The following is a 25636-nucleotide window of genomic DNA, read 5'->3' as shown; positions in this document are numbered from 1 at the left end:
ACAATGTTGTTATGAGTATTAAATGAGATGATATTTATGGAATGTTTATCCAAGATCCTGGAACATGAGAAGTGCTCAATAAAAACTAATAGTTATTATTTACAAGTGACCACACATTTAACAGGTATTAGATTTCCATTATATATTATATCTTAGTGGATAAAACAAGGTCTTTTAAGTCAAACAGACTTGAATGTAAGTCTAGGCAGGCCAATAACCTTGAGCAGGTCATTTTACTTTTTTGAGTCTCACTGGTCTTATCTGTAAAATGAACAGCAGAATACCTGGCATGTCCAGCCACTTAGGAATCAGAAGCTAATATTATTCTCACTAGCATTCATTGAGAGCCGGTACTGCACTACACAGCAATGCAGTTCATGTTACAGCATTTCAATAATAGGCACATTCCTGGAATTAAAAGAAAAACAGGTGGTTGTTTTTAGCTATGACAGATTTTTTGGAATGGAACACATAGACTTTCCTTTCAGTTATGTGTCCAATTGTCAGCATTGGACAGCATTGCATGGCAGTTAAGAGAATAAACTTTGATGGCTGGCTGACCTGGAATGGAATCTCAGCACCATCACTTTCTATCTGGGTGTCCTGGGGCAAGTTACTTTAATCTTCCTGAGCCTCAGCTTCCTCCTCTATAAATGATGATCATAATATCTACCATTTAGTGACCATTTAGGGTCACTACAAGTATTAGAAAAATATACTGTAAAACTTTGTAAGTGGTATCTTTGTCATTATTGTGTTGTCATTGCCATTGAATTTTTCGTCAGATCCATCTCTTGTCACCCTGCGTTCTCAGGACATCAGAGTGTATTAAGTGTTAGCAAGCTGTGGGCTTTCTGATGTTTTTGGAGAAGTGAAGCAGCTCTCCCAGGCTAGTTTTATGAACATGCTTGAGAATCAGCCAGTTGGGGATTACCGTTTCCATTGAGTATCTCTGTTTTTGGCAGGGCACTTCAGATGGCGGTTCTAAATCCCTGGAGCCTCATCAAGGGCAGTCTCGCTCACAGGTTAATGGAAACAATGGCACATTGATCAAGGAAGAGAAGAGTGAATATCATCTTCCAGCTCCAGTACAGTGTGCCTTATTGAGAGACAACGGCATGTGTAATAATGAAAACCGCTACTTACCCATGAAGAATGGGGAGAAGAGCCGTTTACGAGAGCAAAAGCTAGGAACTGTGGCACAACAGAAAGAAGAATAACAAGAAGAAGATGGCTTCATTGGATCAGAAAGAGGGAAAAACCTGTACTTTTCTGATTTTAGGCCCAAGTTAGAGGAGGACATAAATGTTTACCCTAGATTTAGCCAGGATTTTTATGGGATATCCTATTCTATCCATCTTTCCCCTTCCCTGTCTTTTTCTGGGGCCTCAGACTTAGTGTCTGCTTCTGGGGGAAGTTCTGGTCAAAGATGGATGGCAACAAGACTAGCTCCTATTCTTAGGTTGAATATATAATGCCAATATACTCTCCAGCTCCCCTGGGAGCATAGTAAGGCAGTAATTGTCAAAAATCAGGTATCATCACTTAAGGCCCTATAGGAAAGTTAAGGCTTTGGCTTTCTGAGTCTTTATCATGACACTTATTTAAAGAACCCATGGGGTGGTGGGGACAACTGTCTATGACTTTCTAACTTGCTTTTCTTTTTCTCTATGAAGTAGTGGGGCCTTGGTTTATTATCATTCTCCACCTCCTTCTCACTCTTTCTTCCGACTCACCTCCCCCAGGATTTTGTGTCACCTCGTCTAGCTCTGGCCTGACAATCAGACTGGTAGATGGTTTCAGGGAAGTAAGTTAGTACTGGTTTTTTTATTTTATTTTATTTTATTTTATTTTTATTTTTATTTCTATTTTTTATTTTATTTTATACATTAAAAAAAAAAAAACCTAAAACTACCAATAGCCTTGTACTGGGGGATTCAAGTGAGTCGGAAAAGTACTGGGCAGATTTTTCCTGCCTCTGAACTAATGCATTGTTTGTAAAATAGAAGATGTGGTGCAGTTCTTCACCCACTCTCTGCTGCCCACACCCTAAAAAGGTGGAAATCAATGTAGTGAAATTGAGTACGAAAGGGAACTCAAAGGACTGTGTGTGCGTGGGTGTGTTTGTGTATGGGTGTGTGAGTGGATGTATATATGAACGTCTGTATATGCATACACATACCCTTTATATAAAAAGACAGATCTATTTATACATATTTTATATATATAAATGTGTATGTGTGTGTGTGTGTGTATGTAGAGAGAGAGATCTATGCATGCACACATACATACATACATGGTGATGTCCCAGAGGATTTACTGAAATTTCCCAGAAATGCTTCCACTGCTATGGAGTGGTGGGTTTCAAAGACCACACTTTACAATTCTTACTAAGTCACAGCCCGTCATGGTTATGAGAAGATGGGCTTATCTAAAGCAGACAAAAAGTACTTTCCAGAGATTGCCTGTTCAGAACAACAAACAGTTGGGTTGTCACAAGCTTAATCTTGGACAGAGCCTTCACATCCCATATGGTGAAAACAGGAGGCTGGAATGGGACTAGAACAAGTTGGGCATTTCCTTGTGAAGGAGCAGCCTGACTCAGAGAGAGAAGGGGGATGGGAGGTGATTACCAGGTCTTGCAGCCAGTTAGGAGGAAATCGCATCTGCAACTCCAGGGTCTAAGTGTCCTTAGGCTGGAATTGATTACCATGAATCCCTACAGGAGAGAGGACCAGCGATGGAAAGATGGGATAGGAAAGTGTGAAGAAATCAACAATTTGATTTTACATGCCTAGATTGTTTCCTTTGTTCATTGACATTTTGACTACTCGATCTTTTCATTTGCTTTGCAAGGAATACTTCTGAGGACTCTGGCCTGCCCTTTAGCAGTATTCTGTAAAAGGTTCCCAGCCCCTCATGAGGCCAGAATTTGCGCAGGACAAAGAGGTGGTTCCTCCTTGCTGGAGATACTCTGGAGACAACCTTGTATTTCCAGTTTCCCTCCTCAGCAGCCTAAGTTTAAGGGGTGGGAACATGGCTTGCAACAGATAAGCATTGTGTCTTTATTCGGGAATTGAGGCTCCCAGCCTCACACATCTCCTTTTGGGCTTTGTGATACTCTTGCCCAAAAAGTACCATTTCTACAGGAATACAACTGACTAGACTTATAGCAGGGTTCTCTCTCTTCTTGAAAAACCCCATGCACCTTAACCCAAAGCAGATCCTTGATTTTTTTCCAGACAACTGGAAGGCTGTTTGTTCACTGCCCATGTACAATGAATATATCATAAGAGATTGAAAACAGTCTCATACTGGCCCAATTTAAGAGAACCCACAATTTGCAGGGGGAGGGAGCCCTAGAATGCCTCTCCCCCTGCCCAGATACTTCTTATATTAACCAAAGCAGGCTGACAAGAGTGCCCACCTAGCCAGATATAACCAGGAACAAAGTGAACAAAAACCTCCTCTTTGGAATCAGCCTCCCTACTTTGGTCCTCCCTCTTCTCTTGGACCTGCCTGACCTTTCACAGCCTGTTGAAGGTTAGGACTTCTATAGCCAGCAAGAAAGGAATTTAGTAGTGAACTTATATGCTTGGAGATTTCTTTCTGGAGCCACAGAGGCAGGATTCTTTTGGGGCTCTAAAAGTAACTAGTCCCTAAGCTATGTTAAATATATATACAACTCAATTTTCTAATAGGAAGTACTTGGAGTTCATTTTCTTTAGTTGCTATTTCTGTGCATCTTGAATCTATTTGACACAAATGACAGTGTTGTTAACTCTCACAGTGTTAAGAAGGTTTCTTATTTTGCAGGCATTCACTGTGAGAAGTAAAATTGCTGCTTTGACAGGAACGATTCCAGTTTGCCAAAAGGCTTGCCTTTCTCCCTTCCACACACCTCCACTTCCTCCTAGCCTGGCCCAGGGTGAAACAAGTGGCTTAACTGCCAACATTGATTTTTATTTGGATTCAGTACTTTGGGTTTGGAAGTTTACAAGAATAAACCATAATGGGCCATATTCCTGCATTTTAATTTGTCTGCCAAAATATACCATTTAGAAGCAAGAAAGACTAAGGTTCATTGCTGTAAGGTGAACTTTTTCTAATTGCAGGACAAATTGGGGAAGACAGGTTTGAGTCTTGCTTGAAGAGAGCCATCCTTCCCTTGAGGTTCAATTTCTGACTATAATGTGGCTTCTCTTGCACAAAATCATATTGGAACCCCCAGAAATGACCCCTTTACCTTGAAGGGCCACAAGCAAAAGCACCCTGATTGTATATAACCACTGATCTCCAAGGACTTGCAGTTCTTGATTTCTGCTGATGTGTCTTGGAATCAGCCTGTAACTGCCCCCCACCTCCATTCAGTGTCCAGTCTGGTCTGGACCAGGCCTGACAAAATTCTGCTCACCTGCATCATTTTCATCCTGAGCCAGTAGGACTTTGGGTAGACTTGAAAGCCCAGGAAATGGCCCTTGCTTTGCCTAGTGACATTTGATTTTTGTCTCCATCTTGATTTTCTGGCATTGTTGGCCAAGGCATATTCACTCTTGATCACTGAGAAAAACAACCTGACAAGGCATTAGGGAGGGTGGTTAAGGTGGGGGGTGGGGGGAAGAACGCTTATGTAGGTTAGAAAGAATGTGGAAGTAACTGTTCGGTTATAGTGACCCAGTCCATTGGAACCTTAGAAGGCTCCTGTGGGCATGTTAAGTGCTACCCTTTCATTCTCTAAGACCACCTCCTGTGAAATGACAGTACAATTAGACCACAGTTTTAAGTAGTTCATATAATTCTACTAAGGTTTAATCATTATACTTGTTCACTTCCTGATGCATATTTCCTAAATATGTTGGGGTTTGAGGGGCATAAGTTGTCACTGTTCACTCTGTGTCGCTCTATATTTTTCTCCCTCTTGTGACTTTGGCATCTTCTTTATTTGACTTTCATTTTCTCTTTCCTTTCGGCTTTTTGCAGTAGTCTGCTGATGTAAGAAGAGCTCAGTGCACCTATTCCCCTATTACTGCTAAAAAATTATCTTCAATATTGTCAGGTTATTTTGTTTTTCTAAGAAGATAACATCATTTTTTACAAAATCGTCTTTTCCATGTTAAAAGCAAAATTCTGGGGTGCCCATTGCAGCTTCTGACATTGCCCTTGTAATTTTATAGATGCACTTTTTGTCCATGTTGGTAGTAACTAATGACTAGTGCATTTTCATGTAAATGAAGCAAATTAAGTATCTCATATTTTATTAATCTCATAACCCTGCCAAATCTGGTGATTTCATTTTAGTTACTTCCCAGAAGACATTTCCCCTCCCACCTTTTATTTTATTTTATTCTATTCTATTTTTAGAATAACATACTAGATAAAGAAACTTTAACTGCAAGGAGTCAGTGATGTTTAGTGCTCCCTGATAAGTGATGTTACTGACAAAAATTCTTTCATTGTTTTTTTCCTGTGTTAATATCTCTTTTGTGCTCTTGACTGTGTGTTTAGTGGATGGATAATACGTATTTCTCTTTCCCACTCCCAGATTCCAAATTCCCTGCCTTTTTGGCCCACGTTACCACAAAAACTCCATAGTTTATTAATGTAAGTTTGAATGGATGCTTCTTGGGGGAAACTGCAGAAGTTAATGGAAGTGTTCAGAAAGGAATGAAAATGTCTCAGGAGTTGTTCCATGATGGAAATTGGTCTGTTGTTCTGTTAATGCTGATGGAAAGAAACTTACAGTGCTTAATAAAAGTCTATTCTTTTAGTAAAAAATGTTGTGAAATAATTTTGGGTGTGTGAAGTTTAATTTTTTCTCCTATTTCTGAATCCCTTTGTGCACATGGGGGACATAACTTGTCTCAATTCAGAAGTGTTGGACAGATATTTAGGGGCCTGTTTATAGTTGAATATCAGCAAGAAAGGCATAATTAGCTTCCTGCTGAACTTAAAGGCTCAACATTTGACGCAACATTTCCTGAACTGAACCCATCCTCTCTCCTGAAGCCTGCTCCTCTCCATGCGTGACACTACCTTCTTCACAATTGTCTAAACTGCACACCAACCTGGGAATTATCCTAGACTCATGTCATTCCCTCATTTCTCAAATCCAACTCATGACAAGATCTGTTAATAACACTCAGTCATCTTTCTGTTTCTCACACCTGTCTCTTCTCTGTCCCCACCACTGTGGCTTACTTCAGACCTTCTCATATCTCACCTTAATTGTGGCAGTTGCTCCACTGTCTTCACACCCAACCAGGCAATTGCGAGCAACATTTTGTGTCTAAGTGTTATGTACATTTTCCCAGTGAAAGGAAACATGCCTTTTTTTAGGTTCTGAAGTCTATGACCCAAGAGACATTAAGAACAATTGCTTTAATCCACCATGCTTATCAGCTTCCATAGCAATCTGTCCTTCTGACATGCTGTACCCCCACTTCCCTAGTCCCTTCATGTGTCCCCTGACCATTTCTCTAGCCTCATTTCCTACCAACCCTTATCTACTCTTGTGACACTAAAGTGCATCCTGTGTACATTAAGCTGTTAATATCCATTTCTTCTCATTTTCTTGTACCATTACCTAGAATGCCTGTCTCCCCTTGTCTCTGGTGCACTGTTAACTTTTCTCCCCAAGATTCACTACATGTGTTTGTGATTCTCTTCCTGAACACTGACCAGGAATCCCTATACAGTCTTAACCATAGCCAGTCCCTATAGCACTGTGCTTCATCTCTTCCCCTCTATTAAACTTGGCCATCTCTGTCTTAGCACCTACACCCAGCATGCACTTAGTAAATGTTTGATGACTAAGTCAAGAACAGCTAAAATATCTTTGGAAATGTTCCCTGGTGCAAAACAGACTGTAGGCTTTGGAGGCAGACGATATGGTGATGACAGAAACACAAGGAGATTGAGTATGCAAGTTCCGCACTGAATGGTGTTCATTTAAATGTGTTTTAAAATGAGGCTCTGAAAAAAAACTTGAACTCTGAGTCACAAGTGATAGAGGGATGTTTGGAGCACAGTTTGAATCCAGGACTGTAGGGCCTTCTTACCTTACTGCTTCTGCTGAGTGATACCAGCTGGGCTTGGCCTCCCTAACCAAGCTGTGCCTTGTGTACAGATTACAAAAGGAAACAACTGACTTAAGGTGAGCGTTAGAGGCTTACTGAAGCTTGTAAATGCTTTACCCATAAATGAAAACTCTTATTGTTACATCATTTTATAATCAGTTCCTTATGGCTATAGATTTCTCTTCCTAGCCTTTGAACTTTGGGTATTGGGACTCAGAATTTAATAGTAAGAAGCCTTTAGCATTTGCTTTGCAATGTTAAACTCTTTTCTGAGAACCTGTGAGGCACCAGGTGTAGTACCAGGCTCTTGTACATTATTTCTGATACTCAAACAACTACAAAGTAATTACTATCCCCACTTTACATATGAGCAAATGGGTTTAGTGGTACCCAAGTTCACACAGCTAAAAAAGCAAAACCGGGGTTCTAATATAACTTTGTTGTGACTAAGTAGATAACTTTTTTTTCTGCCTACCCAGCATTCATTCCTCTTTACAGCAGTTACACCTAGTTTTTTCCTTTGGAGAACTGCTCCTCCCTATCTTGGGGTAGAGGTGGGTTCATTGTCAGTCACATGGCTTCACCTCCCTCAATGGAATAGGTGTATGACCCAAGCTGGGGCAATTAACAGTGCTTTTTCATGGATTTGAGGGAGAATGTGACAATGAATGAAAATATCTCTTCTGAAATCACAAGCATTAGGAATACTGTGAGCCTAGAACATTGCCATCTCATTACAACTAGTCTTTGTATGTGAGAAATGTGAAAACTATGGTTATTTTCTAGGAGCAGATAGAGAAAGTGATCTGAGGGCTTGCTATGTGCCAAAGAGGTCTAGGCACCTCAAATAAACACAGTTGTATACATTTTCATTACTCAGTCCTTGTTCCTTCATAATCTCTAACTCTAGAAAAGGGGAATGTGTTAGTTCAGGCTAGGTTTTGCTGCAATGAAACCCCAAATCTCAATAATGTGCCAGAGGTATTCTTGCTCATTATATATCCAACATAGATTGACAGGGGATCTCTGTTCATCCAGTCACTTGGGAACTCAGACTAATGGAAGCCCCATCACTGAGGCAGGGGAAGGCATGTGATGCACACTGCCTTTTTTTTTTTGAGAGGGCATCTCTCATATTTATTGATCAAATGGTTAACAATAAAATTCTGTATAGGGGACTCAGTGCACAATCATTAATCAACCCCAAGCCTAACTCTCAACAGTCTCCAATCTTCTGAAGCATAACGAACAAGTTCTTACATGGTGAACAAGTTCTTACATAGTAAGTTCTTACATGGTGAACAAGTTCTTACATAGTAAGTTCTTACATGGTGAACAGTGCAAGGGCAGTCATATCACAGAAATTTCGGTTTTGATCACACATCATGAACTATAAACAAGTCAGATATAATTATTCATTTGATTTTTATACTTGATTTATATGTGAATCCCACATTTCTACCTTATTTTTTTTTTAATAAAATGCTGAAGTGGTAGGTAGATGCAAAATAAAGATAGCATCATTTAGTGCTGTAAGAGGGCAAGTGTAGATGATCAGGTCTGTGCCTATAGACTAAGTATTAATCCAAGCTAGACAAGGGCAACAAAATATCCACGGATGCAGATTTCTCTAAAAATGAGGGGTGAGGTTCTAAGCCTCACCTCTGTTGATCCCCAATTTCTCACCTGATGGCCCCCTGCAACTGTGCCTGTCTTAGGTTGTTCCTCCCTTGAGGAATCTTACCCGTCTCTGGCTAACCAGCCGTCTTCCAGGGCCATACAGGGAAATGTAAAGTTGGTAAGTGAGAGAGAAGCAATATTCTTTGAAAAGGTTAGCTTTTTACTTCTTTGCATATTTATGCCCTGTGGCTTCTATGCCTAGCATTTGTCTTGAGGTATCTTTACCACTTAGAAGAATTATGATACTCAGTAATTTTCAATATGAGGCACGAATTCTACTAAAGGGCTGTAATTAGGAAGGGAGAAGAAAAGCTATAGAAGTAGCAGACTGAAGAAAACATGGAAATATTGATTATTTCTTTGACATAACTTCTTGTAGAATAACATAAGCATGTATAGATTTTAACAAACTACTAATTAAATTGTGTACACACATTAACAGAATAGGAACACAGATAAATAACCAAAGCAGACCTACAATTACCAGCCATATCCAGTGAAACCAAGAAAACCAGTTAGGTACCCTAGGCATTTGTGAAAACTTATCAAAAATATGATGGATATTGTCTAACAGAATTTGAATAGTTTGAGAAAAATCAGACAAATTAAAACAACACATTCCTGGAAACTTTTCACATCCCATATGTTCTTTTAAAAATAGATAGTCTATAGTAGCACGATTTTGAAGCAATGCAACTTGCACTTTTCTTAATTCTTGGTTGAGTTCCCACAACACAGAAGCAGTCAAATTTGTTGTTTTACTGTATGCACAGGCCAGCTTAGATATCTCCTTCTGCATTCCAACAGCAAGTCCAGGAATCGGCAGGATGAATGCAGCTACAACTGCAACAGCACCAGGATCTTTCTTGAAGTTTTTTGATGATCATCTTCTGGAATGACTCTTCCAGAGGATGTTGATGTTGAAAATTCTTCTTCATATCGTATCTTAATTCATTTTCTGGGTAGCCAAATTAGGCTTTGATCCTCTGTATAAACACAAACAAACCCTTGGCCGACACTTTGATATGAACTTTATACCGTTTTGAAGAACCTATTGGAGACCACCACACAGGAACTGCTTTATTTAAGAGAAAGAAATATTATCAGAAAAATGTACTTCCTTAGCTGGTCATTCAACACCCTTTAAAAGATCAAAATTAAGGATATGTAAAGCATGCATTATTCATTCATTTGCACTTAATTTTATCATATCAGGGAGTAATCCACCCTTTTTTATCATTAATCTACAATTACATGAAGAATACTATGTTTACTAGGCTCTCCCCTACACCAAGTCCCCCATACAAACCCCATTACAGTCACTATCCATCAGCATAGCAAAATGTTGTAGAATCACTACTTGTTTTCTCTATGTTGCACAGCCCTCCCCTCTCCCCCACCCCCCACATTATACATGCTAATCACAATACCCCCTTTCTTCTGCCTGGCACTCATCCCTCCCTACCCTCCCATTCTCCCCAGTCTTTTTCCCTTTGGTAACTGTTAGTCCATTCTCGGGTTCTGTGATTCTGCTGCTGTTTTGTTCCTTCAGTTTTTCTTTGTTCTTATACTCCACTTATGAGTGAAATCATTTGGTATTTGTCTTCCTCTGCTTGGCTTATTTCACTGAGCATTATACCCTCTAACTCCATCCATGCTGTTGCAAATGGTAGGAATTGTTTTCTTCTTATGGCTGAATACTATTCCATTGTGTATATGTACCACTTCTTTATCCATTCATATACTGATGGACACTTAGGTTGCTTCCATTTCTTGGCTATTGTAAATAGTACTGCGATAAACATAAGGGTGCATCTGCCTTTTTCAAACTGGAGTGCTGCATTCTTAGGGTAAATTCCTAGAAGTGGAATTCCTGGGTCAAATGGTAAGTCCACTTTGAGCATTTTGAGGAACCTCCATGGTTGTTCCACAATGGTTGAACTAATTTACATTCCCACCAGCAGTGTAGGATGGTTCCCCTTTCTCCACAACCTCGCCAACATTTGTTATTGTTTGTCTTTTGGATGGTAGCCATCCTTACTGGTGTGAGGTGATACCTCATTGTGGTTTTAATTTGCATTTCTCTGATAACTAGTGATGTGCAGCATCTTTTCATGTGTCTGATGGCCATCTGAATTTCTTCTCCGGAGAACTGTCTGTTCAGCAATTCTGCCCATTTTTTAATTGGATTATTTGCTTTTTGTTTCTTGAGGTGCATTAGCCCTTTATATATTTTGGATGTCAACCCTTTATCGGATCTGTCATTTACGAGTATATTCTCCCATACTGTAGGGTACCTTTTTGTTCTACTGATGGTGTCCTTTGCTGTACAGAAGCTTTTCAGCTTGATATAGGACCACTCGTTCATTTTTGCTTTTGTTTTCCTTGCCCGGGGAGAAATGTTCATGAAGAAGTCGCTGATGTTTGTGTCCAAGAGATTTTTGCCTATGTTTTTTTCTAAGAGTTTTATGGTTTCATGACTTACATTCAGGTCTTTGATCCATTTTGAATTTACTTTTGTGTATGGGGTTAGACAGTGATCCAGTTCCATTCTCTTACATGTGGCTGTCCAGTTTTGCCAGCACCATCTATTGAAGAGACTGTCATTTCCCCATTGTATGTCCATGGCTCCTTTATCGAATATTAATTGACCATATATGTATGAGTTAATGTATGGAGTCTCTAATCTGTTCCACTGGTCTGTGGCTCTGCTCTTGTGCCAGTACCAAATTGTCTTGATTACTATGGCTTTGTAGTAGGTCTTGCAGTTGGGGAGTGAGATCCCCCCCACTTTATTTTTCTTTCTCAGGATTGCTTTGGCTATTTGGGGTCTTTGGTGTTTCCATATGAATTTTTGAACTACTTGTTCCAGTTCGTTGAAGAATGTGGTTGGTAATTTGATAGGGATTACATCAAATATGTATATTACTTTGGGCAGGATGCCCATTTTGACAATATTAATTCTTCCTAGCCATGAGCATGGGATGAGTTTCCATTTGTTAGTGTCTTCTTTAATTTCTCTTAAGAGTGTCTTATAGTTTTCAGGGTATAGGTCTTTCCCCTCTTTGGTTAGGTTTATTCCTAGGTATTTTATTCTTTTTGATGCAATTCTGAATGGAATTGTTTCCTGATTTCTCTTTCTATTGGTTCATTGTTAGTGTATAGGAAAGCCACGTATTTCTGTGTGTTAATTTGTATCCTGCAACTCTGCTGTATTCCAATATCAGTTCTAGTAGTTTTGGAGTGGAGTCTTCAGGGTTTTTTATGTACAATATCATGTCATGTGCAAATAGTGACAGTTTAACTTCTTCTTTACCAATCTGGATTCCTTGTATTTCTTTGTTTTGTCTAATTCCCGTGCCTAGGGCCTCCAGTACTATGTTAAATAACAGTGGGGAGAGTGGGCATCCCTGTCTTGTTCCCGATCTCAGAGGAAAAGCTTTCAGCTTCTCACTGTTCCGTATGATGTTAGCTGTGGGTTTATTATATATGGCCTTTATTATACTGAGGTTCTTGCCCTCTATACCCATTTTGCTGAGAGTTTTTATCATGAATGGATGTTGAATTTTGTCAAATGCTTTTTCAGCATCTATGGAGATGATCATGTGGTTTTTGTCCTTCTTTTTGTTGATGTGGTGGATGATGTTGATGGATTTTCGAATGTTGTACCATCCTTGCATCCCTGGGATGTATCCCGCTTGGTCGTGTTGTATGATCCTTTTGATATATTTTTGAATTTGGCTTGCTAATATTTTGGTGCGTATTTTTGCATCTAAGTTCATCAGGGATATTGGTCTGTAATTTTCTTTTTTGGTGGGGTCTTTGCCTGGTTTTGGTATTAGGGTGATGTTGGCTTCACAGAATGAGTTTGGGGGTATTCCCTCCTCTTCTGTTTTTTGGAAAACTTTAAGGAGAATGGGTGTTATGTCTTCTCTGTATGTCTGATAAAATTCCGAGGTAAATCCGTCTCTTGGGGGTTTTGTTCTTGGGGAGTTTTTTGATTACCGATTCAATTTCTTTGCTCGTAATTGGTTTGTTTAAATTTTGTGTTTCTTTCTGGGTCAGTCTTGGAAGGTTGTATTTTTCTAGGAAGTTGTCCATTTCTTCTAGGTTTTCCAGCTTGTTAGCATATAGGTTTTCATAGTAGTCTTTAATAATTCTTTGTATTTCTGTGGAGTCTGTCGTGATTTTTCCATTCTCATTTCTGATTCTGTTGATGTGTGTTGATTCTCTTTCTCTCTTAATAAGTTTGGCTAGAGGTTTATCTATTTTGTTTATTTTCTCAGAGAACTAGCTCTTGGTTTCATTGATTTTTTTTCTATTGTTTTATTCTTCTCAATTTTGTTTATTTCTTCTCTGAACTTTATTATGTCCCTCCTTCGGCTGACTTTAGGCCTCATTTGTTCTTCTTTTCAGATTCTTTAATTGTGATGTTAGACTATTCATTTGGGATTGTTCTTCCTTCTTTAAGTGTGCCTGGATTGCTATATACTTTCCTCTTAAGACTGCTTTCGCTGCATCCCAGAGAATTTGGGGCTTTGTATTGTTGTTTTTGTTTGTTTCCATATGTTCCTTGATCTCCATTTTAATTTGGTCATTGATCCATTGATTATTTAGGAGCATGTTGTTAAGCCTCCATGTGTCTGTGAGCCTTTTTGTTTTCTCTGTACAATTTATTTCTTGTTTTATACCTTTGTGGTATGAAAAGTTGGTTGGTAGAATTTCAATCTTTTGGAATTTACTGAGACTCTTTTTGTGACCTAGTATGTGGTCTATTCTGGAGAATGTTCCATGTGCACTTGAGAAGAATGTGTATCCTGTTGCTTTTGAATGTAGAGTTCTATAGATGTCTATTAGATCCATCTGTTCTAGTGTGTTGTTCTGTGCCTCCGTGTCCTTATTTTCTGTCCAGTGCATCTATGCTTTGGGTTGAGTGGCATGTTGAAGTCTCTTAAAATGAATGCATTGTATTCTATTTCCTCCTTTAGTTCTGTTAGTATTTGTTTCACATATGCTGGTGCTCCTCTATTGGGTGCATATATGTTTATAATGATTATATCCTCTTGTTGGACTGAGCCTTTTATCATCATGTAATGTCCTTCTTTTTCTCTTGTTACTTTCTTTGTTTTGAAGTATATTTTGTCTGATACTAGTACTGCAACACCTACTTTCTTCTCTCTGTTGTTGCATGAAATATGTTTTTCCATCCCTTGACTTTTAGTCTGTGCATGTCTTTGGGTTTGAGGTGAGTTTCTTGTAAGGAGCATGTAGATGGGTCTTGCTTTTTTATCCATTCTATACTCTGTGTCTTTTGATTGGTCCATTAAGTCCATTTACATTTAGGGTGACTATTTAAAGATATGTACTTATTGCCATTGTAGGCTTTAGATTCGTGGTTACCAAAGGTTCAAGGTTAGCTTCTTTAGTATTTTACTGCCTAACTTAGCTCTCTTATTGAGCTGTTATGTACACTGTCTGGAGATTCTTTTCTTCTCTCCCTCTTATTCCTCCTCCTCCATTCTTTATATGTTAGTTGTTTTATTCTGTGCTCTTTCGTGTTTCCTTTAACTGCTTTTTGTGGGTAGTTGATTTTATTTTTTGCCTTTATTTAGTATTTGGTTGATCTGCTTTCTTTGCTGTGTTTTTATTTTCTCTGGTGACATCTGTTTAGTCTTAGGAGTGCTCCTGTCTAGAATAGTCCCTCTAAAATACCCTGTAGAGGTGGTTTGTGGAAGGCAAATTCCCTCAACTTTTGCTTCTCTGGGAATTGTTTAGTCTCTCCTTCATATTTAAATGATAATCGTGCTGGATACAGTATTCTTGGTTCAAAGCCCTTCTGTTTCATTGCATTAAATATATCATGCCATTCTCTTCTGGCCTTTAAGGTTTCTGTTGAGAAGTCTGATGATAGCCTGATGGGTTTTCCTTAATAGGTGACCTTTTTCTTCTCTCTAGCTGCCTTTAAAACTCTGACCTTGTCCTTGATCTTTGCCATTTTAATTATTATGTGTCTTGGTGTTGTCCTCCTTGGGTCCTTTCTGTTGGGAGTTCTTTGTACCTCCATGGTCTGATTGATTATTTCCTCTCCCAATTTGGGGACGTTTTCAGCAATTATTTCTTCAAAGACACTTTCTATCCCTTTTTCTCTCTCTTCTTCTTCTGGTACCCCTGTAATGCAGATAGTGTTCCTTTTGGATTGGTCACACAGTTCTGTTAATATTGTTTCATTCCTGGAGATCCTTTCATCTCTCTCTGTGTCAGCTTCTATGCGTTCCTGTTCTCTGGTTTCTATTCCGTCAATGGCCTGTTGCATCTTACCCGTTCTGCTTATAAATGCTTCCAAAGATTGTTTCACTTCTGTAATATCCCTCCGGACATCATCCCTTAGCTCTTGTATATTTCTCTGCATCTCCGAGAGCCTGTTTATGATTTTTATTTTGAATTCTTTTTCAGGAAGACTGGTTAGGTTTGTCTCCTTCTCAGGTGTTATCTCTGTGATTTTTGTTTCCCTCAAATTCTGCCTTCTCATGGCGATAGAGATAGTTTGCAGAGCTGGCACAAGTGACTGCTGGGAAAACGTCCCTTCTTGTTGGTTTGTGGCCTTCCTCTCCTGGGAGAACAGCGACCTCTAGTGGCTTGTGCTAGGCAGCTGTGTGCAGACGGGGCTTCTGATTCTTGCCCGGCCACTATGGAGTTTATCTCCGCTGTTGCTGTGGGCGTGGCCTGGCTCGGGCTGCTGCTCTGATATGGGAGAGCCGCGTCGGAGGGGAAACGGCCAGGAGGCTGTTTATCTCTGTAAGGGGCCTCTGAGCTGCCCTGATATCCAGGGGTTTAGGGTGCCCAGAGTTCCCTTGGATTCCCTGCTGCTGGGCTATGTGTCCCCGGACGCTTCCCTCCAGTGGTGGGTTCCCTGTCCCTTTAAGACTTCCAAAATCACTCGCTTTTCTTTGTCCCTGGGGCACCAGATGTGGGGACCCGCTCACAGGTCTTACTGTCCTGTTTCCCTAGTTTTCAGCACGCCACGCACGTCCTGTGTCTGCACTCTGGTGCGGATGGCTGGGGCTGGCTATTTAGCAGTCCTAGGTTCCCTCTTCCTCCCAGCTCCGACTCCTCTCCTCCCACCGGGAGCTGGAGTGATGCATGCTTCGGTCCTGCCGGGCCACGGCTTGTATCTTACCCCTTCACGAGGCGCTGGGTTCTCGCAAGTGTGGATGTAGTCTGGCTGTTGTCCTGTGTCTTCTGGTCTCTCTTTTAGGAAGAGTTGTCTTTGTTGTATTTTCAAAAATAAATGTGCTTTTGGGAGGAGATTTCCACTGCTCTACTCATGCCATCATCTTGGCTCCGCCCCCAGACACTTTTTATGAGATAAAGAGTGCAGCATTAAGTCAGGAATAAGAGCGAAGCATAGACCTCCTACCTTGCAGGGGTGAGCATCAGGTTCTGTGAAATTGATGAAGTTAGAAGAGAGTTAAAAACGCCCCCTGCCTCACTGAGAGGCCAGGGCAGTCTGAAGAAGCAGACTGGAAATCAGAAAAAGAGACAGAGAGGTGTTCCTCAAGGATACCCAGTCGGGCTGTCAGGGTCTGATTCCAGACACGCGGGCCTTTGAGAAGACACTGAAGTGTAGCCTCAGCCTAGACTCTTGCAGTTGCCCACAGCTTTCCTCAGTCCCTCGCATCCAAGGAGAGGCCTCTGAAAGGGAATCCTGGCCTCCACTCAGCTGACTTTCCTGGCCTCCATGGGAGATGGGGGATCCACTGAGGGAGACACAGGGGAGCCAGTCGCTCAAGACGTTGAGGTCAACAGCCGGGCTAGTCCCATTTAAGTGGCTGATGAACGCCTGATGTTGTGTGCCATAGACGGCTTCCTTCTATAAGGACAGTGAAAGAAAAGGCAGACTTGGGTGCTGATACTCACCTCTGAGGTTATCCCGGGCAAGCCCCTAAAAAGGGAAAGTTTGTAAACGCTTGGTAAGTCAATTTTTGATAATTGAGTTTTTTGAATGAGTTGTTTTACCTCCATGAGTTCTTCAGCTTTTAAGGTTAAGTCTCTAGGACTACTAAGATCTTAGGGTCTTCTCAAAGTATTGAAGAGATGTTTCAGTTTATAAGTATTAATATTTAGTAACGGGTGAATCCAACTGATATCTCCTGATAATTTTTGAAAATCATTTAAAGTTTTAAGAAGATCTCTCCTTATCTGAATTTTCTGAGGGATTATTGAATTTTCTTGAATTTTATTTTCCAAATAATTCATTGGGTATTGTATTTGTATTTTATCAGGAGCTATTTATAAGCCCCATTGTTTTAATTCAGCTTTGGTCTCTTTGAGAATCGTAGTAAGAGATACATGTTTATGTAGAGCTATGAGAATATCATCCATATTATGAATGATATAACCTAAGGACCATTTCCCATGTATAGGCTAAAGAGTCCTATGCACATAATTTTGGCAAATTGTGGGGTTTTTAGCATTCCTTGAGGAAGCACTTTCCATTGAAATCTTTCTGAAGGGGCCTGTACATTTAAAGAAGGGACAGTAAAAACAAATTTTCCCCTATCTGTTATGGCCAAAGGAATTGTAAAAAAGCAATCTTTAAGGTCAATGATAGCCATGTTCCAGTCTTTTGGAATCGTAGCCAGAAAAGGGAGGCCTTGTTGTATAGGTCCCATAGGTTTAAGAACTGCATTAATTTGCCGTATGTCATTTAAGAGTCTCTAATTTCCTGACTTCTTTTTTATAAAAAATACAGGGGAATTCCAGGGGCTTGTGGAAAATTCTAATCTATCTAGCTGAAGCTGTTCTTAAACTAACGAGTGTAAGGATGACAGTTTTTCTTTATTAAAGGGCTATTGATCTACCCAAACAGGCACAGTGATAATGTTTCCCTGTCTGTGGGCCTTTTTAAAGTCACTTAATACATTATTCCAATCACTCTGTTTAAGGGTCCCTGTGGTAGCAACCAATGACAATGTTTCTTAATATATTTATAAAGCTGAGCAAAATCTCTTTTAGAAGTTTTCACTCGTGATGTTTTTAGGAGGGCATGAAGCAATTTTAAATAATCCTCCTGTTAACTGCTTTGGTTTCAGTTTAGCCCATTATAGTGTCCCTGATGTCTTGATCCTATCCCTACGCGTGATTTTTTGGGAGTCTTACCAGATCAACGATCTTTGGAGCTGCCCGCTCTGCTCGTTTAAGGGTCACCCGAGCAGAGCTTCCCCGCTCTGGGTTTCAAATGTCACTGTTCTGAGCTTCAACGGTCTTAGTTCTGAGTTTCAATGGTCCCTACTCTGAGTTTCAACCGCCCCTGTGCGGGTGCCACTTGGTCCCCTCCCTGCTTTGGAGCCACAGACAAGGGAGGAGATGCGATGAGTTGTCGAAGACCTGAAAGGATCAGCCAGGAGGCTCAAGGCATAACAGCTCAAGAGCAATGCCAAAAAGGCACTCCTCATATTTATTGAGTAAGTGAACTTACAATGAACTCAAACATCATTCTCCGGCCTTGAGTCTAGCCCAAGGACGTGACACTTCTCAAGGATACCAAACTGTGAAGGTGGCTCCGAGCCATGAGAACTGCTTTGGTTCTCATCACTCCATCATTGGTCACACATCAGCAGAGTGTGTGGGAAAAACAATCAAGTCATGTGTGCTTATACATTTGATTTCTACCTTACTTGAGTTATGTATTAACCCCATCAATCCCACACTTGGTCTTGTCTCCCTTGGGTTCCTTTCATTAGGGGATCTCTGTGCTCCATGACCTGAGTGTCTATTTACTTCCCCCAATTGGGAAAGTTTTCAATAATTATTTCCTTAAAGACTTTCTGTTCCTTTGTCTTTCTCTTCTTCTGATACCCCTTTTTTGCAAATATGTTTTCATTTAGATTGGTCACATAGCTCTCATCATTCTTTCAATCACAGAGATCTTTTTTTCTCTGTGTTCCTCAGCTGCTTGGTTTTCCTGTTCTCTAATTTCTATCTCTTTCACTGTCTCCTCTACCTGCACCAATCTACTCTTAAATCCCTCCATTCTCTGTTTCATTTCAGATACTGTATTCTTCACCTCTGAGTGGCTCTTTTTCAGGTCTTCCCTTTGTTGAAGTCCTCCCTGAAATCTTGAACACTTTTCTGTAAAACCGTGAGCATGTTTATGACTTTTATTTCAAAATCTTTATCAAGATTGATGATTGGCATTTCATTTAGCTCTCTTTCCAGGGTTCTGTCCTGTCATTTTGTTTGGATCATATTCCTCTGCCTACTCATTTTGTCAGGGTTTCTGTGTTTCTTCCTTTGTATTAGATGGCTCTGCTATGCTTTCTGGCCTATAGTGTAATAGCTTTATGCAGAAGGCATCCTTTGGTGCCCAGAAGCTCAAGATTTTTTACTCTCTAGTGTCTGGTTCTCTTTTTCAGGTGCCACAGCTATTGTTGTGCAGTGGGTGGGTCACCTTTCTCTCTGGCTTCTGTAATAGTCTGTGTCTGGGTGGGAAGTTTGCTTCAGCCACTGTCTTTGTGATGAGCTCAGGAATCTCTGTTGAGCTTGTTTTGGGCAGGGCTGCCCCCTGCCTGGCTTGCAGCAATGGTGGGGCTGCAGAGAAAATGCAGTGGGCAGGCTGTTGTTCACCTCTACCCAGGCGAGACCATAGCACTGGATTTGGAGAACCACAGGGAGGAGGAAGCTCTTGGGAATGGCTCCCACAGGTACCTCTCCAGTTGGGCTGAAACAGAGCCAAGGATGCTGGGAGAGTATCCCTCTGCCTGCCAGGCAGCAAAGTCTGATGCTGCTTCTGGGTGAGATGGGTTGGCTCCTGACAGCGCACTCAGAGAGGAGCCTCAGGGCTGTATTACCAGCAAGGGAATGGAGCATCTGGAGCTTCCAAGATTTCCCAATCTCCTGGGCTGAGGGAGGAAGATCTCAGGAGGTATTCTCCACCTGCCCTTTCTCCTGAGGAGAGAGTTCTGTCCAACACTCACCCCTCTGGTACCCCTCCTACAGGTGGCAAATCTTTCAAACTGCCACCTCTGCTTTGGGTCTCAGAACCGGTGGAGTGTGCCTGTCCTCCAGACTGGCTGGGGTCTCAGCCTCCCAGAGTGTTCGACCTGCCCCTGGTGTCCAGCTCCACTGATTACCAGAAACTAATGTAATGTCAGCTCATGCTCTTGGAGCAGATCTCCAGGTTCAGGTTTTCAGTGCTAGTGGGCTCCTACCCCCTCCCTGTTCTGTTCCTCTTTCTCTTACCTGTAGGCTGAGGTGGGCAGAGGGCTTGGGTCCCAGTTGATCATGGCTCTGCCACTTACCTTTTCCTGTGTGGTCTTCTATTTCTCAGGTGTAGGTGGTCTGTTCTGCAGTCTTGAGGTCATTTTCAGGTTTAGTTGTATTTGCTATATTTTCTTTTATGTGTTTTTGGGACGAGGTTTCTGCCTTACCTTCCTGTTCCACCATCTTTTTCCCTGTACCACTGAGGTTTGCTAATGTTATCATGGCTTTTGTTTGCTTGTTTGCTCTTTAAAGACTGTTTTCTGCTGGTGAATCCAGCATGGTAAATTGATTACAAAAATGGCCACTGCTATTTACATCTTCCTGTATCTACACCTTTTGCAGCTCCTTCTATTAGGAGGTGGCATCTATTTCTACACTTTTCAAAACTGGATTAGTCTTGTGTTTTCCTTTTGTCAATAAACTGTTGCAGAAATGATATCATGTCAGTTACAAGCATAGGCTCAAGAAGCCTTGCATACTTCTGTTCACTATCTTGAGATGTTGGAACCACCTTGTGAATGAGCCTGGGCTAACCTTCTGGAGGATGTGATACCAGTAGTCCAGCTATCTCAGGAAGACCACCCTAGATCTGTCAGACCCCAGCCAACCCACCAGCAGACCACAGATATATGAAGCCCAGCCAAGATCAGCCAAGCTTAGTCCAAATCAGCAGGGTAATGTAGCCAACCCATAGACTCATGAGCAATAATAAATGGTTTGATTCAAGCCACTGAGTTTTGGGATGGTTTATTAGGCAGCAGTTGCTAACTCACATATCCAGCACCACAATGAAATTGTGGGGTTTTTTTGTTTTATTTTTAAATTTTTTATTAAGGTATTATTGATATACACTCTTATGAATGTTTCACATGAAAAAACAATGTGATTACTACATTTACCATAATATCAAGTCCCCACCCATACCCCAATGCTGTCACTGTCCATCAGTGTAGTAAGATGCAACAGATCCACTATGTGCCTTCTCTGTGCTACACTGTTCTCCCCATGATCCCCCACACCATGTGTACTAAACATAATACCCCTAAATCCCCTTCTCCCTCCCTCCCCACCCGCCCTCCCACACCCCTCCCCTTTGGTAGCCGCTAGTTCATTCTTGGAGTATCTGAGTCTCCTGCTAATTAAAATTGTGTTTTATGCAAGATCTCATTGTTCTAGTAGTAGAATGGCCCTTCAGAATATCTAGTCTTCTATACCACCTCTTAGACTACATCATTTCCTTATTTAATATGTCTCAAGATTAGTTTTTCTCAGAGTTTCTGTTCTCAACCATCTTCTCACTATTCTTTCTCCCTGGCTAATCTCATCCTATCCTTTAACCTCAACTCTTACCTTTATACAGATGACTCCCAAATCTACCTCTAACTGAACTCTACTGAGTAGATGCAGAGTTCAAATGATCTACTAGACAAGTCCACACATAATACTCTCCCAGAAAAATCACAACTCTTTATGTTTAAGCAAGCCTTGTTCCCCCTCCTCCATTGTTTCCTTTATCTCGTCTTCCTCCATCTTGATTGCTCTATCTCTGGCTAATGTCACCACCATCCTCACATCACCCAGGTCAGAAACCTCAGACTCTTTCTTCATCCCACATGCCCAGTCATTCTACTTCTGCAGTACTCATATCTCCTTCATTTCCAGCTTCATGGCCCCCTCTCCCTCTTCTTTCTTCTTCCTTTTTGCCTGCTTCTTTTTTTTGCTATCAAAGTGTGATCAGTAGTCCAGCGACATTAGCATCACCTACAAGCCTATTAGAAATACAGAATATTGGGCTACACCTAGTATCTACTCAGTCAGAACCTGCATTTCAACATATGCCCATTAGGGTATAATAAGCACCTCCCTAGTTGAGTCTTGATGTGGATAGTTATAAGTCCTTACCAGTTTATAACCATATCAATGGCACTCAAGCCTGGCTATACATCAGAATATCTGAGAGGTTTTTAATTGTCCATTCATCTTTTTATGATTTAATCTCTAAAAAATAATGTAACATTAAACAGTTGTTTTTTCAATACAGAAATATACACAGATGGAAACTAAAATTGGCCTATGCCCTGCCCAGGTAACTGCAAACAATAGTTTTTTTAAACAAGGAAAATTTTCCTAAGACAATTTAAACAGAATAAAAATATACAAAATGAAGAATAAAAGCCTCTAGCACCTCCTCAATTCCAGCCCCTCTCCTCAAATATCACCACTGTTAATCAGAATTAACCTTCCAGGAAATAATTAAGCCTATACCTGCATATATTTATCTGTTTATTCTTTTGTTTAAAAAGTATGACTTGCCACCTTTTAGTCATAATGATTTATTTTATTAAAGTCTCTTTGCTGTACAATCTATTTTTTTCTTTCAGAGGGGAAATCTTTCATTTATTTATTTTTAAATTAAGATATCTTTGATATACAATCTTATGAAGGTTTCACATGAGCAACATTGTGGTTACTACATTCACCCCTATGCTATACAATCTTATGTTGGTTTCAAATATACAACACAGTGGTTCAACAGTTAGCCTTACTATTAAAGCCTTACCTCTAGTGCAGTTACTATCTATCAACATAGAATGATGTTACAGAATCACTGACTATATTCTCCATGCTGTATTACTGTCCCTGTGACCAACCTATATAGTCATCATGATTTTTTATACCTAATATCTTAGAAATATTTCTCCATGATTATTTCATAATTTTTAGCAGTACATTATGTTCCACTAGATGGATGATTCCATCAGATGGATCAATTCGCTACTGTTAAATGTTTTGATTGCTTCCAGTTTTAGCTATTACAAACAATGCTGCAACTATCATCCATGAACTTATATTTTGGTGAACTTACTAAAGGATTAACTTTTAGTAGCAATATTGCTGAGTATGGTTAAGATGCTTTTGGTTGCAAGTAACAAAATACAGCTCCATGGCAGGGTGAGCTAGAGGTACCCAGTTTCTTTCAGTCTCTCTGCTCTGCAGTCCCTACTTTATCCAAGTGGTTTTCTAAGTATAGCCCCTAGATCAGCAGCAGGAGCACATTGGGCCTTATTAGAGAAAGGAGTTCTCTGAAACTCTGGGGGTGGAAAGCAACAATCTGTGTTTTAACAAACTAGATGATTTTGATGCATGCTAAAGACTGAGAACCATTGTTTTACAATGTGGCCTTGAGGTGGCTGCCAGTGGTAATGGAGGCTCTGAGTCTTCTTCAAACCTGGGTTTCCACGTAAACAGGACTCCCGACATACACACTTATTGGCTTCCTTAGGTCACAAGTACTCCCTTGGTCTAATAATGCCTGTGGAAAGAAGAACTGGGAATAGGATCACTTCACCCCGAAATACATGGGCTATAAGTGGGAAGAACACATACACAAATAAAAATCTAAAACTTGTTAGGGAGAAAAAGTGGGGAATGATTGCTGAGAAGGCAAGAGCAAAGCCCACAACATTCAGTCAAAGAACATGTTAATGTTCTACTTTGAAACATAGCCAAATTGTACCTGCAAAAATTTGCAACAACTTACACTCCCATCAGCAGTGTATGAAAGTATCATTTCCGCATTCCTCCACTTGCTGTGCATATAATCAGACTTTAAACATTTCCAATCTGATAGGTAGAGATGGTGTTTTATTGTTTTGATTTATATTTCTTTCCTCATGGATGAGATTGAACATCTTTTCAAATCTCTATTGATGTGTGTATGTCTTTCCATGTAAATTGTTTGCTTATTCCTTAACTTATTTTACTATTGTTTTTTTCCTTATTGGGTTTTTCATATTGATTCTTCTGAACTCATTACAAAATTCTTCAGAAAACTAGACCTTTGTCATATGTGTTGTAAATATGTTTTCCCAGTTTTGTTGATCTTTTGAATTTGTATATGGTATTTTTTGTCTCAGAAAGCACTTAACTTTTATGCATTCAAATTCATCAATATTTTCCCTTATTGGTATCTGGGTTTGGGATTTTGCTTTAAAAGTGCCTTCCCCAGTTCTAATGTACATTCAGATTTTCTTCTAGAATTGTTTTCATTTTTTTGTATTTCCACTTCTGATCTATCTAGAATTATATTTTGGTACAAGAGTGATGTAAGGATATTCCACCCACCCACCGCCCAACACACACACACACTCACCACAAAAATAGCCAGTTATTTAAGCACATTTATGGAACAAGTCCTCTTTCCCCCCTATTTTCCATTGATTTCAATTGCCGCTTTGTTCGTGAACTAAATTCCTTTATGTATTTGGGTCTACAGTTAGAATCTATTTGTTCCATTAATCTAATTATTTTATTGTACTAAACTGTTTTATCATTTTACTTTTGTTGTATTTTTAATATGTGATGAAACTAGTTTTCTATCACTTTCTTTTTTTCAGAAATGTTAACACTGATATCTTTGTCAAGTCTGTGAAACTTTTAAAAATTAAGGATACCAGGCCTCCACTACAGACCCAATGAAGCATATTTTTAAAGTATGACACTCTGTACTGAATTGAGTAGTGCTCCCCACCCCAAATTCATGTCCACCTAGCACTTGTGATTGTGACTTTATTTGGAAATATGGCCTTTGTAGATGTAAACATGTTAAAATTAGGTCATACTACATTAGGATGGACCTTGATCTAATGATTGGGGTCCTTATAAGAAGAGGGAAACAGACAGGGAGAACACCACATGACAATGGAGGCAGAGTGATGCATCTACAAGCCAAGGAATGTCAAGGATTGCAACCATCAGCTAGAAAGAGGAAAGAAAGTGTGTTCCACAAGGGCTTTCAGAGGGAGTATGGTCTGCTAATATCTTGATTCTGGACTTGTAGCCTTCAAAACTGTGAGACAATAAATTTCTGTAGTTTTAAGCCACCCAATTTGTGGTACTTTGTTATAGCAGTCCTAGGAAAATACAGTCTGTATCTAAATTAAGCAAAAAATCTCCAAGTGTGATTCTGATACACCACCAGCATTGAGAATGACTGGATTGAATTATAACCATAACCATTCTTGACTCAGTATTTAGTAAGAGTAGAAAAACAGGACAACTGAAATAATTCTCATTTAGAAAAGGGAGTCCTGGTGTTGAGACAGTCAGCTATTCTTTTGGAAAAACATACAGTTATCCCTACATCATATCAAATTCACTAGAATAAACTCTAAAAGTATTCTAGAAGCTGGAAAAAAGACAAAATCCTTACTCGCATGGAATTTCCCACCTAAGGAGAGACAGATCATGAGCAAATAAATAAGCTGGGTAACCTCAGGGAGATGTGATCTCTGAAGAAAATAAATCAAGCAAATGAACTAAAGCATATCTTAAAGGAGAGTGGATGGTTAATTTATAGGGTGGTCGGTGAAGGCCTTTTGGTAGAAGCAATATTTGTGCTGAGCCCTGAAGGTGTCAGCCATATAAAAATCTTGGGGAAGAGAGTTTCAGATAGGAGAACTGTAAAGGTTTTAAGAAATAAATGAGTTTCAGGTAGATTAAAGACCTTAAATGGAAGCACTATAACAGAAAGAGAAAAAGGATAAGGTAATATGGTTGTTGCCTTGGCTAAAGATCTTCTAAAACAATCAAAACAGAAAATCCATAGAATAAAAGAT

General features: G+C 40.0%; 1 protein-coding gene across 1 annotated transcript in view; it reads left to right on the top strand.

Annotated features, from left to right (window-relative positions):
• The window catches only part of FAM120C (family with sequence similarity 120 member C), a 147323-nt gene extending 144576 nt beyond the window's left edge, over window positions 1-2747 (top strand). The window contains exon 16 of the mRNA XM_036930844.2: window positions 966-2747. Coding sequence (XP_036786739.2) covers window positions 966-1220 — 255 coding nt within the window. The 3' untranslated portion in view covers window positions 1221-2747. The remainder of the gene's footprint in view (window positions 1-965) is intronic.
• Window positions 2748-25636: the final 22889 nt, after the last annotated feature.

Source organism: Manis pentadactyla, chromosome X (genome assembly GCF_030020395.1).
Source record: "Manis pentadactyla isolate mManPen7 chromosome X, mManPen7.hap1, whole genome shotgun sequence".
NCBI classification, from domain to species: Eukaryota; Metazoa; Chordata; class Mammalia; order Pholidota; family Manidae; genus Manis; species Manis pentadactyla.
The sequence above is the reverse complement of the archived record's forward strand: the minus strand, read 5'-3'. Positions and strand labels throughout refer to the sequence as shown.